Source organism: Sinohyriopsis cumingii, chromosome 5, assembly GCF_028554795.1.
Source record: "Sinohyriopsis cumingii isolate HCF-2022 chromosome 5, ASM2855479v2, whole genome shotgun sequence".
Classification (NCBI taxonomy): domain Eukaryota; kingdom Metazoa; phylum Mollusca; class Bivalvia; order Unionida; family Unionidae; genus Sinohyriopsis; species Sinohyriopsis cumingii.
The window spans coordinates 38,781,094-38,797,283 of NC_142965.1; the positions used below are offsets into that span (position 1 = coordinate 38,781,094).

The 16,190-nt window shown below is 34.0% G+C and overlaps 1 protein-coding gene across 1 annotated transcript in view; it reads left to right on the forward strand.

Annotated features, from left to right (window-relative positions):
* LOC149798978 (tripeptidyl-peptidase 2-like) overlaps window positions 1–16,190 on the forward strand; it is a 136,308-nt gene that overhangs the window by 17,122 nt on the left and 102,996 nt on the right. The window contains exons 3-7 of the mRNA XM_089957889.1: window positions 3,231–3,431; window positions 5,908–6,032; window positions 7,392–7,489; window positions 12,127–12,192; window positions 14,406–14,560. Of these exons, the coding sequence (XP_089814015.1) occupies window positions 3,231–3,431; window positions 5,908–6,032; window positions 7,392–7,489; window positions 12,127–12,192; window positions 14,406–14,560 (645 nt within the window). The remainder of the gene's footprint in view (window positions 1–3,230; window positions 3,432–5,907; window positions 6,033–7,391; window positions 7,490–12,126; window positions 12,193–14,405; window positions 14,561–16,190) is intronic.

Sequence of the window (16,190 nt, forward strand, 5' to 3'; positions counted from 1 at the left end):
AATCCGAGACAAGTCCTTCTGTCTTCCACAACTCTAACCATGAACTCCTTTCCGAATTTAAAAACTACACACGAATTTACACGGATGGATCAAAGGATGAGGAAAAGGCTGCTGCATCCTTCATTTGTGGAAATAACACAAGGCAAGTTCGCTTACCAAATGGAACATCGATTTTTTCAGCTGAAATCAGAGCAATATTCCTTGCTCTGCAACATATAGAAAACAAACGTATTTTAAACAGCATCACCTTTTCCGACTAACTATCAGTACTTCAGTCACTACTCAATAGAAAACTGGAGAATCCATTATTGAAAAACATACTCTTCAAAAATACCGAACTGAGTGTCTCCCACAATATAATATATTGTTGGTTACCTAGCCATATTGGTTTTAAAGGTAACGCAAAAGCTGATCGCGATTCTAAAATGGCCCTTACTCCAGAACCATCTGATTTTAAAATACCATATACTGATCTTAAACCTTGTATCAAAAAGTCCTTTTGTCAGAAGTGGCAGGCATCATGGAATGATGCCGTGAATAACAAACTTCATACAATCAAGCCAACTCTAGGAGAATGGACTCCTTCCTACAGAACCATGCGTAGGGAGGAGGTAGTCATTGCAAGAATCTGAATTGGTCATACTTATATCACCCACTCCCACATACTAAAAGGTGACCCACCAGAGTGCATTTCTTGCAGTGAACCATTCACTGTTAAGCACTTTATGATAGAGTGTTTTGACCTGCAACCTACGTTCAATCGTTATTACATTGTACATGACATGAAAGAACTTTTTGATACTATAAACATCACTCGTATTATAGAGTTCCTGAAAGCAGTAAATATTTACTCTAAACTCTAACCTTTATGCTATCACCTTGTGCAGTTTTATGCAATATATATACCATCCCGTTTTAATACCTTTTCATCATTTTTCATTAACATACAACATTTACATTCCCCGTTGATCGGGAAGCTTTATTTTGCATCGTTACCATCTTACCATTTTAATTTCAACCATTTGTTCTTTTATATCACTGGTCGATATAGGACCTTTTATAATTTTTAAAAGATTATACAAATAACATTGTGTTTGGCGCTAAATAGCCTAACAGTGCTGATGCGCCGTTAAAAATAAAAATCAATCAATCAATCAAAACCGTAAATACACAGTTGAAATTGCCATGTTTTCTTTTGCACATCAATTAAATGAGGGTGATTATTGTCAAACCATGCTAAACTAGCCTGGTACTTCAACCCAGTTCAGTGATGGCAAAATATAATACATGTATCATTCATCAGCCAGGTGCTAGTATTTGGCTAATTGGAAAACGTCATGCTGGCTACTTCAGTGAAGAATGCAGAATTATGCCAATTAACAGGTTTTATATCTAGATCATTGTTGATAAACATTAACTGCATTATTAAGTGACAGTTGGAAAGATGTTGAAGTTCTTTCAGGTTTACACAGCTGCCATCCAACCCTCAGAATTGAGGTGTGAAAATAGTTTGATCATAAACTCGATGAAGAGACAACAGCAAGAAAATACCAGAAATCCTGGAAAAATGTGTATAAATAGCTGAAATGTGATCCAGAGATGTGATGTTGTGCACTCTCTGCATTGGTATTTGGAATAATGTAAAAGTATGTGTCATAATTAGTTCATTGTGATTTTACTTCATGCTTAGAATATAACAATGTCACCCACTCAAATGAACCTTATTACTGTCCCTGGGTGGGCCATGCATTCATTATTTAGACACCTTTGAATACAATTTTGATAACATCTCTTATGTTTATATAAATTATTTATCACTTAACTAAAAATTTGGATTATTATATGATCCTAAACTTTACTGTCTTTCCATACTGATGTTGTTCCTGGGTTATGTCCATGGATGGGACCATGAGGTCAAGATATAGGACATGCCTTTGGTTAATTTGTTTTCTTCCAATTTTTAAAAATTCGTTTGTTCATTTCTCTTGATGGTTGGAATATAATTCCATATTTCCCTTACAATTGTTTCCTTTGATTGATGGTAGAGCCATGAGGTCAAGAAGTATTACACATTCTGATTTATTTTATTATTATAGTACAGAACTCCCATTAAAGACAGCATATATTTCACTGACAGATTAACTTTTCTATATAATGTGATGACCTCTATAATAGACCACCTGTGCTGAGACAACTTTTTTAATGAAATAATGATGGTCAGTATAGATCAGCTTCACTATAATAATGTTATTATTATTATTATTATTATTATTATTATTATTATTATTATTTCATTAAAACCACATCAGATTCAGTCATGCAGAGCTCTAGATAAACAGATAACAGTCTTACCAATCACCATGTACTCCTGCTCTTGGATTATGGTCTTGAATGAGTCAGTTTGGGTCAAAAAATATCATTATCCTTCATTGATTATATTTTTTCCCATCTAACATTTCTAATTTACATCCTGTTTGGAATATATGATGACATCATGTACTTGTACTTCCCTTCAAGCAGCATTCATACCCCTGGTTTCAACCCATTGGGTAATTTAGTTATGCCTTTAGATTAATAATGTACAGGTCATCTCAGGGACATATGTTATGCCTCTTAACACAGTTCTTGGTTTTTCATATATGATAAAATTCTTATCATATTACACAAAGTAACACTTGCCAAGCTGCATTTTAAAGTTCTTTTGGGCTGCCATGCATTGCTTTTCTAGCCCTAGTGGGCTGTCATACATTGCTTTACTAGCCCCAGTCTCAGTGGTCTGCCACACATTGCTTTTCTAGCCCCAGTGGACTGCCTTACATAATGTTTTTCTAGCCCCAGTGGACTTCACTACATGTTTTTCTAGCCCCAGTGGACTGTCATACATTGCTTTTCTAGCCCCAGTGGACTACCATACATTGCTTTTCTAGCCCCAGTGGGCTGCCTTACATAATGTTTAACTAGCCCCATTTGACTTCCTTACATTGCTTTTCTAGCCCCAGTGGACTGCCTTACATAATGTTTTTCTAGCCCCAGTGGCCTGCCATATATTGCTTTTCTAGCCCCAGTGGACTGTCATACATAGTTTTTTCTAGCCCTGTGGACTGCAGTTCATTTTATTTTTCTCACCCAGAATAATCAGTGTACCTGCAGATAGACAATATCTCAGTAAATGTCTGAATAGTCATTGAATTACCAAGTACATTTTTAACTATGAAATTTGCATATTGTAGATTCCTGATTCCTGGAGAAACCCTTCAGGCCAGTTTCATATTGGGGTAAAACCTGGATTTGACCTTTACCCAAAAATCTTAAAGGAGCGGATCCACAAAGAACGGAAGGAGAAGCTGTGGGACCCATTTCATCGTGAAGCCCTTGCAAGGGCAACAAAGTCACTTGAGGACTTTGATTCCAAACATCCCAGTCCTAATCAGGTATGAATGTAAAGTTGTCCATGAACATGACTGCTTTTGAGTACAGTCTATTACTTCTGTACTTTCAAGGAAAAATGGTAGGGGGGGACATAGTGATACAGTCTGTCCAGGTAGTTACGTGAAACATGGGTCATTGATAATCCTATGGTTTAAGATTTATCTAACAATTTTATAATTTTGATCTTTTCCCAGGAAGATGTGGGGGCAGGGATATGAGTATGGGTGATTTAACATACGTTTCCAGTGCTCAAAGAAAAATTTGTTTAGACACATGCCATGGGCTTTTGCCTTAAAAAGTTCCCAAGCCCAGACTCCAATATCTGCATGTCCAGCATTTCCCCTTTTTTTTACATTGTCACACAATGTTGCAATAGCCCTAATTTGAATATAAATTCAATAGGGTTAAAAGGAGTTTGAAGGTAATACAAGTGTCATTTTTGGTCATCACTACACTCACTAGGGACTGGATAGTCCAGGTATTTGAACTTCTCTGCTGGATTCTCTGAGTGTTGTAACATAAAACCTGTTTAGATAGATCACCACCATTTAAACATGTGTGCAGTTGCTGGGCATGAAAAGACAATTTGATATTTGCTCCAGATTCCATCATCAAGGGATTATGTTTTTGCACTTAGACACTCCTCACCATACAACTAACTGACTTTTGATGAAGGCACTGTCGTTACCCAATGGCTCAAACTTGGGTAAAGGTCAGAGTGGGGAAGCAAAGGAATATTTTTTTTTAAATCACATAATTCATGTTCAGGTATATTTCATGGATGAAGGATGGTAGCAAATTTAAATTAAAGCTTTTTTTTAAAACAAATGCTTTGCATAAATTATGGTAATATTTTACAATGTCCTTTGCAAATATTATTGTGCACCAATGTTGTACATGCTTGTAGCATTTTTTATTCTTTCATTCAAAGGAAGCTTTATGTCATTTATACACAGTATTTTAAGGTAGTACCATGTATACTCACTTATAAATCAAGTTGACATACAAGTGCATATATAAGGCAACTGTTACACAAGTTAGAGTTGAGTTATATTTAATATTTTTGCATGACTTTTCTGATATCTTCCATATTCCCCTCCTTGCTTCAGAGACATCCTAAGTTCTCAAACTAGGCAGAAGTAATTTTGTTGTACAGGCAGAACAGGGAGAAGTGAGAGATTATTAACATGACTTGACACATTTTGTTAATGATACCAAGCAATGTACTATATATTCTTTCTTTTTTATTGATGTAAGTTATATGACTAAATGTACAGATTGCTATATGGTATTATTTTATCCAAGTCTTTATTTTTTATTGATGTAAATTATATGACTAAATGTACATATTGTTATACCGTATTATTTTATCCAAGTCTTTCTTTTTTATTGATGTAAAGTATATGACTTAATGTACAGATTGCTACATGGTATTATTTTATCCAAGTCTTTATTTTTTATTGATGTAAATTATATGACTAAATGTACATATTGTTATACAGTATTATTTTATCCAAGTCTTTCTGTTTTATTGATATAAATTATATGACTAAATGTACAGATTGTTATATGGTATTATTTTATCCAAGTCTTCCACAACAGAAATAACTTGATACATTAATCAGGCTTTAATTTGGCATCATGTGATATTTGATTCAATCTCATTTTACCCTTGTGCACTGAGAGCAACCTGACCACGTGGCCAGAGTATATCAGTCAGTCTTTGATCTTGATTTAGAACAAAGAAACTGTATATATAGATGTTTATAATTTCTAAAGTGTTTCATTTTGTAAGTGCCCATTGAATAAAAAAAATATTGTTTTATGTGTTTTAGCATTTTGGAGATTAATTACCTAATTTAGTCCATTCTTCATTGTCACTTCACTAAGGCCCAGAGGACAGGATTATGACCCTAATTTGATAATTAGTGATGGGCAGATGTGATAAGGATCTATGTTCCAATTACTGGCATTTTCAGACTATGGAATGTGCACTTTGGATTCCTCAAAACACACGCATCTGAGTGAATTCTCAAATAATCTGACCTTATAGTCAGTCATACAGTGTATCATGAACATCAGGTTCCTGGATAATATGAAAGACCCATTTTCTCACCAAAAAGTGGCCTTTTCATCAAAATTGCCTCTTTGGATTGATGCTAGTATTTATTATAAGCCCATTTAATTGTAACTATCACATACAGCACTGAGTTAACACACTAAAGATTGCATGTGATTTAAACCTTGCCAAGGATGTACACATTTTTTTATAACATGGATTATTAATGGTGAAAAGAAAGGAAATTTTGAAACCTTTGTAAAGAAGTTAAACTCTGGAACAGATCCAAAGTGAGCCAATAAATCTAAGTTGAATCAGTTTCCAGTTAAGTGTGTAATATACAATAGTAGGTAAAGCATATGTGACCATTTATTTTCAGATGTCATATTAATACAGTTATGTCACATTTTGTATTCAAGGAGGAGAAGTTGGACCGAGATGATCTTCTGTCCCAGATTGAAATATTAACTAATCAGGAAAAGAAATACAACGACTGTGGACCAGTCTATGACTGTGTTGTATTTCATGATGGAAGCACTTGGAGGTAAATGTTGGATACATGCAGACAAAGTTAAAGAATTTATTTCACAACTTTCTTTATTATGATGCTATAATGCTTCTTTGTATCTCCCTTCTCATTTAATTCAAACAGACCACACCAGTGGTCTAAGTGGTTAGAGCATCCACCTCGGATGTAGGAGGTCGTGGCTTTGAACCCCGACCGAGTCAAACCCAAGGCTTATAACAATTGTATTAACAGCTGCCTTGCTTGACATTCAGCATTAAGAGGCTAGTGTTAGGACTGATTGACCTGGTGCCAGGATAATGTGATTGGGTGGGACATCAGGCTACATGTCTGCTAATTGGTTAGAGTGTCTGCCTTAGATGCAGGAGGTTGTGGGTTCAGTCCCCTGCCGAGTCATATCAAAGACTTACAAATAATGGTACTAAGAGCTGCCTTGCTTGGTGCTCAACATTAAGAGGTTAGTGTTAGGACTGGTCGACCTTGTGTCAGGATAATGTGACTGGGTGGGACATCTTGCTACATGTCTGCAGCATGATGCCCCAGTGCTCGACATCACTATAAACTGTCACACTGCAGACATCGTAGCAGTATGACTGAAAATTTTGTAAAGCTACATTAAAACTCCAGATCACACACACACACACCTTGATGCCAACCTCAGACTCTTGATTTTACCTTGATGTAAAGCTCAGAATGTAATGTTTTACCTTGATGCAAAAGCTCAGAATGTTTTACTTTGATCACAACCTCAGAATGTTGTCTTCCACCTTGATGCCAACCTCAGAATGTTGTGTTTTGCTTTCCAAAATTATTTTAATCTCTTTGTATTAATATTCATGAAACCTTTTTAAAAAGAAACAACACTTATCCTATACAGAGTTTCATGAACATTGGTCCAGGTACAAAGTTTTAGAAGCAAATACTGCAGGAATAGTATATTTAACAGGAGTATTTTTACAGCTGCATGTTGCTTTTATGCAGAGAGGTGATTCTCAAAGCCTGTTGAATGATAATTATTTATTTTTTAAAAGATAAAAAGATTCTTTTCTTGTATCATTGATGAATAAACATGAAAAAGATCTGCAAGCAAAAGAAAATAAGATTTCATGGAGTACTCAATGGTTTGGTGTTTTTTTTTATTGAAGAGGACTAAGAGATAGAATAAATTTCTTGTAGGGGGCAAAAGGGAGATAAATATTCCTACACCGTGTTTTCTGTCTTACTGGAGTTTTGATTTTTAAATTTAGATGAGCATCTGATGGACAGAGAAGCTGGGAATTGGTTGGATTTTGTAATGATGCAGGGCATTTTGATTGGATGTAAGTGGATCAAAGGAACCAGTCCAACATGTAATGACAATTATTTGAATTTTTTCAGAGCCTGTGTTGACACTTCTGAACAGGGTGACCTTGAAAAGTGTAAATTATTGGCAAGTTATCGAGAGGAACATCAATATGGGACTCTGACAGATGATGGTAAATTTTACAAATTTGTCACAGCAAGAATGTTTTGCTTGCAGTTTAAGTATGTTTGCTAGTGTCAAATCCATGATTACTATGCAGCTTGAAATGACAAAAACATTACATGCTTACAGTATTATAATCTTACCTATTACTATATTGTATTGTTATGCAATCTTGGATATATTGGGTGTTAGATGATATGGTTTTGCAGCTCTTGATACAGTTTCAATCACAGAAAGAAAAGTAACATGAATGAGAATAGGAGTCGGTGAAAAAGATCCAACCTTCCATTAATAAGATTCTCAGAACTGCTTTTGAAGAATTTGGATGCAGCCTCAATAAAAGTGTCCTATTCAGAAAACGTACTTATCAATATAAACATTTTAATATACTTTTACCAAAAAAACAAGATATTATTATAAGTTAATGGAGATTTAATTAATTTTTAAATGCTTGTTCAGGTATTTTGATGAAAGTTTTTTTTCTTCTTCCTATTCATTTCAGTGATAATACCCACTAATTCACAGATGTTTAAATTCATATAGAGCTACAAATGCTGATCAATCTATAAATTTGCTTTCATATTTTTTTTTATGATTGCACCCTTGTTATGTAAAAATGTTAGTTTTGCAGAAGAAATTATTTTTCTCAAGTTTTTGCCAGACAATATGATCTATGAAACTTAATTATTAGTTGTTAATGTTGATTTTACAATATATTTTCCTAAATTTTATCTAATGTACTCTTTTAATCATAGATGTTATTAGGGGTCTTGATATGGCACATATACCAATATTAGAGTCCTCAATATTGCACAGATCTGTATTGTGGGTCCTCAATTTTTCATAGATATGAGTATTATGGGTCATCAGTATGGCACAGATATCATTGTTATGCATCCTCAATATGGAGAAATTTGGAGCTGACCAGAGAGAAACAAAATCTACCATATTTACTGTATATAATGGGACATAATATAAATATTATAAATAATTTTTTTCATGCCCCAAAACTTATGGTGAAACTTTTTTTTCACCGAGGTCACATGTCCCAAGACTTAAGAAACAAAATAAATTTTGTGTTGAATGCATGCCCTGACCCCTGCATAGTGCAATAAAATAAAATGCTTATTTGGTAATAAAAGGGAAGAAACTAACCTCTCGGCTTGTATTGTTATAATTTATTACTCTCTTTTTTCATAATGAGCAATTTATTAAAGAAAATATATATTCATGAATTCTGTACGCATCCATACTGTAGTGTATATCACTTTTGTCAGATAACACACAACACATTGCTCATTGACATGAATTTTAGAGAAACAAATCATGATTAGTTTGAATATTTTATCAGACTGTAAATTGCTACCAGCAAATTCGCAAATGAGAGCGAGAGAGGGAAATATCGACTGACAGCTTGAAAGCATCTGACATTCACATATGTGTAAGGTGCAAAATAACCAAGATTGTATTATATCCATGTTAATTATATGACAGTATCTCCAAAATAAAAATCACTATCATTGGTTACAAAACGTACTATTAAGCAAGTTATTTCAGTTAGTACTATTTACTCTGCAGACGTCAATTTTTTCTTTTATCAGTTATGATAAATACAACTTGCAGTGAGCAATAAACTCGTTGTTTGAACTTACTGACAGGATATCAGATACAAAGGCAATTGTATTAGAAAGCAAGCCAACCCTTGAAGCTGACTTTGGATTTTTTTAAGTGTGCTGAAGTTTTAAAAAATACAAAATCAGCCAAACCATAGGGAAACCAACTTTGGTTCTTTTATACTGTTATTCATGGCAATTTTGAAGGTAAATTGAAACAATGAATAGCTTTTAAGGTACACAATCTAGTGCTTCATGCATGGACATCAATAACCCAGCATCTTCCAGATGATTTGGAGGAGAAAATAAAATCATTTGATGAATTCGTGAAAGCCATAAGAGAAGATGATTTCACCAACAATATGATCATTAACGTGAATGAAACTCCAGTTTACTTTGATCTCATTCCTGGATGGACTGTGGATCAAAAGGGATTTAAAAGTGTGAAAATTCACATGACTGGTGCAGATAACAGAAATCTTACTTTAGTCCTTGCAGTTTTTGTAGCAGGAGTTGTGTTGCCTCCAGTGATACGTTTTCATGGAACGAGGTAGCTAAAAAAATAAGCACCAAAAGGGTGGTACATACATGTGCAGTAGAAGGGTTGGATTGATGAGATGATGGAGTGGATTAACCAGTTTTATCTCAAGTACACAGTTTAATACTTTTTAAATAAAATTTGAGTGCACTTCTGACATAATTTTAAAATGATTTGAAAAGTGTCTCACAACTTACAACCTGAAAAAAATAATTTGTTGAACAACATTACTTACAAAATAAATTTTTGGTGTCCCAATATATGTGGTAAATATAGTAACTTTGTGTGATAGATTAGGCAAAATTATTTTGTTATTTTTCTTCTGTTATGATGGGATCAAAGATGCCTGATTGTAGTGTTTGCCATAGATATTAATATTCCAACACTTTTTAAAGTATGGACTACATTATCCTGTCATTTTAGATCTGATGGCAATCAGTAGTGCATGATCTGCATGCTATAATAGGCATCTTATGGCTGGCAGCCAGTAATGCATGACATGCATGCTATAAGATGCATCCTATGGCTGGCAGCCAGTAATGCATGACATGCATGCTGTAATAGGCATCTTATGGCTGGCAGCCAGTAATGCATGATCTGCATGCTGTAAGAGGCATCTTATGGCTGGCAGCCAGTAATGCATGATCTGCATGCTGTAAGAAACATCTTAATGGCTGGCAGCCAGTAATGCATGATCTGCATGCTGTAAGAGACATGTTATGGCTAATATTTTCAAGAGTCATGGTTTATTAGTGGTTAACACATCATACTCACAATCAAAAGGGTGCTGGTTGAAGTCATACCATGGATTGGCCTGTGTCAGCTATTATGGTGTATCCTTTATTCCAGATGACTTCACACTAAATAACCTATTTGTGTCGTAAATAACACTAAATCAAACAGACATTGCTGTAGATTATCTCACAGCTTTCATTATAGTTTGTAATGTCCGGTCTGACTCTGTGCTTTTTTTAGTTTGGTACATGTCTAACACAAGCAGATACACATTTATAGGAATTGTATATGGTATGCTATATACAAAAGATTGCTTGAGAATGAATCCAAAAGGCTCAAACTAGGGTTAGAAAAAGGAAACAAATAACATATTCTATTAAAAGGGAGAAGTTATAGAATTTAAAGTATTAATTAGGTAACAAAAATGTATAATTTTTATTTATAAATAATATATGTTTATTAAATTGAAATAATCAATATTTACGATGTGGAACAGAAAAGAATTATGATTGCAGTATCTGCAACAGAATGCTCTACCCATGTTTTGAAAATAAATACTACTGGCTGCACATTTTTGTTGTAATGTATTAAAGAATGGTCATCTTTTGAAAATGTACATTTCGCAATACTGGAGAAAAACTGCAGCAATCCAAGCTCTGTCTTCACATATTCTGATTAAAATTTATAAAGGCTACACTTTCAAACAACTTTGCAAAAATATTAAAATTTCTTGCTTTTTTTTTGCTTGTTTGCTAGCTTGTCACACAGATATATGGATTGGGTGATTAGTTCATAATTTATATAAAAGTACACACAAGTCATACATTCTGATGTTCTTCAGAACTGTTGTGGATCATAATTAGATCATGAGTCACAAAAAGTACACAAAAGTTACACATTCCACTGATCTTCAATGTGATTACGGTAATGATGGTAATTAGATCATGAATAACATAAAAATACACAAAACTCTTATGTTCTATTTGGGTGGATGTTGCATGAACAGAGTAATTTGATCTAGAATTTAGGAACGTGCAAAGAATCATATTCTGCAGTTGCTCTTATAAAGATCTTGTGGAAGCATTTGACAGTCATTTTGCCAGGAAAGTGACCGTTTGGACTTGTTTGACCATTATGGAATGTTAACAGTCCTCTGTTTATTATTTTGAAACATGTTTTTTTTTATATGTCAGTTTTCATTTTTGTAAATCACTGTTTCAGCTAGATCCATTTCCCAAAATGAAGGGAATTTTATATTTTTGAAATCTGTATGTTTTCTACTGTTGTGATTTGAGTTTTCCAGAGACACGTTAGGGGTCTGGTAAAACAGATTTTGACATTTGCAAAGCTAGGGCTGTCATTGTTACAATATAATGTACATTTTACTGTACAGAATTTTTATGATAAACCAGTCAGTAGCCATGGTTATTGAGTTGATAGAGCATCAGATTCATAATCCAAGGTTTGCTGGTTCAGTATCCATCCCAGCCATCTCAGGTTAGTTGCCTCCGTGTGTTCTTGCTAAAGCAATTTAGCTCAGATTTCCTTGGCATAAACTAGCTTGTAATGTGTTAAAGAGTGGCATTAAAACCAGCAGATATGTACCAGTCAGATAGAATGTTATGTTTGCATTATTTTTAGAACACAGTTCTATATTACTTTTAGCATTTAATAGGTGACATTTGTAAGATGCCTTTCTGTCTGTCTCCATAGTTGTCAGTGATTTATATTTATTTTATTTATTTTATTTCTTGTTTACAGATATGATGAACTTTTCTGTGAACATTTACAATGATGGAAATGTTTTGGAGATTGTCACTAATGCTGGTGAGTAGAATAATTTGATAACTGTTTTTAAAAGACATCACTTTGTAATACTTCATTGTTTGATTGTCTGTGCCTTGATGTTTCAGTTCAGTAGTACTTCATTGTGTGCTTGTCTATGCCTTGATGTTTCAGTTCAGTAGGACTTCATTGTTTGCTTGCCTATGCCTTGTTGTTTCAGTTCAGTAATACTTCATTGTGTGATTCTCTATGCCTTCATGTTTCAGTTCAGTACTTCATTGTGTGATTCTCTATGCCTTGATGTTTCAGTTTAGTAGTACTTCATTGTGTGATTGTCTGTGCCTTGATGTTTCAGTTCAGTAGTACTTCATTGTGTGATTCTCTGCCTTGATGTTTCAGTTTAGTAGTACTTCATTGTGTGATTCCCTATGCCTTGATGTTTCAGTTTAGTAGTATTTCATTGTGTGATTGTTTATGCCTTGATGTTTCAGTTCAGTAGTACTTCATTGTGTGCTTGTCTGTGTCTTGATGTTTCATTTCAGTAGTACTTCATTTTGTGATTGTCTGTTGGTGTGTTTGATTTTAAATTGAAATTATACCAATCCTACATCCAATATGGCTGCCACAGTGGCCATCTTTATATTATTTTTATTGCTACTCTTCCTGAATGGCTGGTCATACTGACATATGTTTTTGCCAAAATGCTTCTAATGGTATCTTGTTGGTCTTTGAAAATAATGCTGATCTTTCATCCAGTATGATGACCATTGTGGATAACTTTCATCCAGTATGATGACCATAGTGAATAACTTTCATCCAGTATGACGACCATAGTGGATAACTTTTATCCAGTATGACGACCATAGTGGATAACTTTCATCCAGTATGACGACCATAGTGGATAACTTTCATCCAGTATGACGACCATAGTGGATAACTTTCATCCAGTATGACGACCATAGTGGATAACTTTCATCCAGTATGACGACCATAGTGGATAACTTTCATCCAGTATGACGACCGTAGTGGATAACTTTCATCCAGTATGACGACCGTAGTGGATAACTTTCATCCAGTATGACGACCATAGTGGATAACTTTCATCCAGTATGACGACCATAGTGGATAACTTTCATCCAGTATGACGACCGTAGTGGATAACTTTCATCCAGTATGACGACCGTAGTGGATAACTTTCATCCAGTATGACGACCGTAGTGGATAACTTTCATCCAGTATGACGACCATAGTGGATAACTTTCATCCAGTATGACGACCATAGTGGATAACTTTCATCCAGTATGACGACCATAGTGGATAACTTTCATCCAGTATGACGACCATAGTGGATAACTTTCATCCAGTATGACGACCATAGTGGATAACTTTCATCCAGTATGACGACCATAGTGGATAACTTTCATCCAGTATGACGACCATAGTGGATAACTTTCATCCAGTATGACGACCGTAGTGGATAATTTGAAAATATTGTTATTTGCTCAAGAATATCAAACCAGGTTTAAACACTTATAAATGGATTGTCTTATCTTCAATTCCAAGAAATTCTTGTTTTGCCACTGGAGTATCAGTCCTTTTCATGAGTTCTTGTTTAAGTCTACACTATAGATAGGTTTACAGAATCAGTCTGATATTGTATTTATTATGCCAATTCCAATAGGAAGTACAGAAATAAAATGAATAGCTTTATTTGACTATTACACTTTTTTCTGTAAGAAATGTGGATCAGTTTTAGCAATCCTTTCTGTCCATACTTGTTTCTGTGAAAATCAGAACTGTATAATCCTATTGATCTGGGAATGTGTACATGGCTTTTCTTGTAGATATGTTTGTAGTGTCATTTCACACAAACTCCATGATTGCACAAATTTCATTAATTGATTGCTATGTCATTGAGGGAGGTGGGTTCCTAATTTCAGCAGGCATCAATGATTTTTATTTGGGATTTTAAATTCCAGGTTTGTAGCAGCGATTATATCCACAAAAATTGTATATTCCATGAATAATATATGTAAGATAATAGTGTTTGCTGTAAAAATGAAGACATATACACACACAAACAGACTATATATATATATATATATATATATCTATATATATATATATATATATATATATATATATATATATATATATATATATACAGACACACACACACACACACGCACACACACAAAGACCACATAATGAAATCAGCCTAAAGGATGTGCAATTGTGTAATTTTAAAATTTCAGGTGCCCATGGAACCCATGTAGCATGTATTGCAGCTGGAAACTTCCCTGGGGAGCCAGAGAGGAATGGTGTTGCCCCAGGGGCTCAGATAATTGGTCTTAAAATAGGGGACAGCAGGTTGGGAACCATGGAAACAGGGGCAGCTCTAGTTCGAGCTGTGAGTATTTTACTATTAATTTCACTTTTTCCTTTGCATTAAAGTCCTCCATCCATTAATGTTTACCTTTCAAGCAAGTTTTCTTTTCTTTTGTTATTAACCTTAATATATTTCAGTAACTACTGACTTTTTAATTTCTTTTCGCAGTGGAAACAGTTTTATTACATTTGTCTTAACGTGGCATGATGTTTTTTTATGGATACCACCATATTATTGGACAGTGTATAGTGTTTTATCCATGTCTGTCCATCACTTCCTGTCATGTCATGTTCATCACACATTTCATTTCCAGTCTCTGATTCTTTGAAGGATTTCATGAATTTGGTATGAGACTTTACACCAGGAAGATCTAGGTCAAGTTGGAGTTTCAACATTTTTAAGAAGAAAATTTAATGGCACTGACTTAGAACTTTGTACTTCAATTTCTACTCAATTACTTGTTATGAATTTTGTTATGTATATTTGATTTAATTATATCTGATTTAATATATGCTTATTTCAAATTAATTGTTTGTCAGTTTTTAAAAAAATTATTTTATATTACATGCTATTGTAAATTTATTTTTCAGAAAAAAGTTTGACCTTGACTTTGTTTTATAAACACCAGGTGTTGATCTAAATCCTGATCTTGTTTCAAAATTTGTAGCAATCATGTAAACAGGTTCTATCTATATTTTAAAATGATTGGTTGTTGTGGAGGTCATGATGGGACTTTGTGTTTAAGATGTAAATAATTTTTTATTTTTTATTTCTTAGAGTAAAATGATTGGTTTTCATCAGGGCCACACTGGGTAGACATGATCTTTAACAAGTACTATTTCCTATGAGCTGCCAGAACATGATCACGTGACCTGTTTACATTTAGAAGACGATATAACCCCTATTTTGGAAAATTATTCTCAGTAGAAGCTGGGCTGTTAAACTGGAAGTTGTATGTTGTGCTGTTTGGAGTTATTTCAGATTATTTGGATTCAAAAGGATTATTACTTTTTTCTGGAAATTACATGTGCTCATGTGAGACTCTTAATCAAAGACAGTTCTTAAAAGAAATTTATTTTGATTTCCAAAACCGAAGTGATAATTCTTGTTTCTACAAGGAACTGTAGACTTCAACACTACAGATTGCAGCATACGTCTTCCATCTTAGATTCTTCGTCAAGATTCAAACTTGAAATCAGTGGAACATTTTGTTATTAGGATTTCAAAAAATTTATTCTTGGATTATTTTGGATTGATTCTATAAAACCATAAGTTCATATTTTTTTATTTTTACAGAATTTTTCCAGGGAAATAAGTTATTGTATTTTTTTCAAAGCTTGTTGTTTTCACTCTTTCATGTGTTACTGTTTATTCAAGCCTAAACATGTGACAGTTTCATTAATATCAGGCTTTATTTTTAAAAGACCTCGATCATATTCTGTTTTTTGTTTGCCAACAGAGTTATGGTCCTTGTTATACTTAGAATTTTGCACTTCATTTCCACTGAGGTTCTTTTGAAGGAGAATTAAAATGAAATTTAGTGTTGTGCTTTTTACAGTTAGAAAACTTGAGCTCTGTTCTATTTGCATTGTTTCCTGGCAAACTTTGATAGAGTTATAGACCCTGTTTTGACTTCAAACTTCAGTTTGCA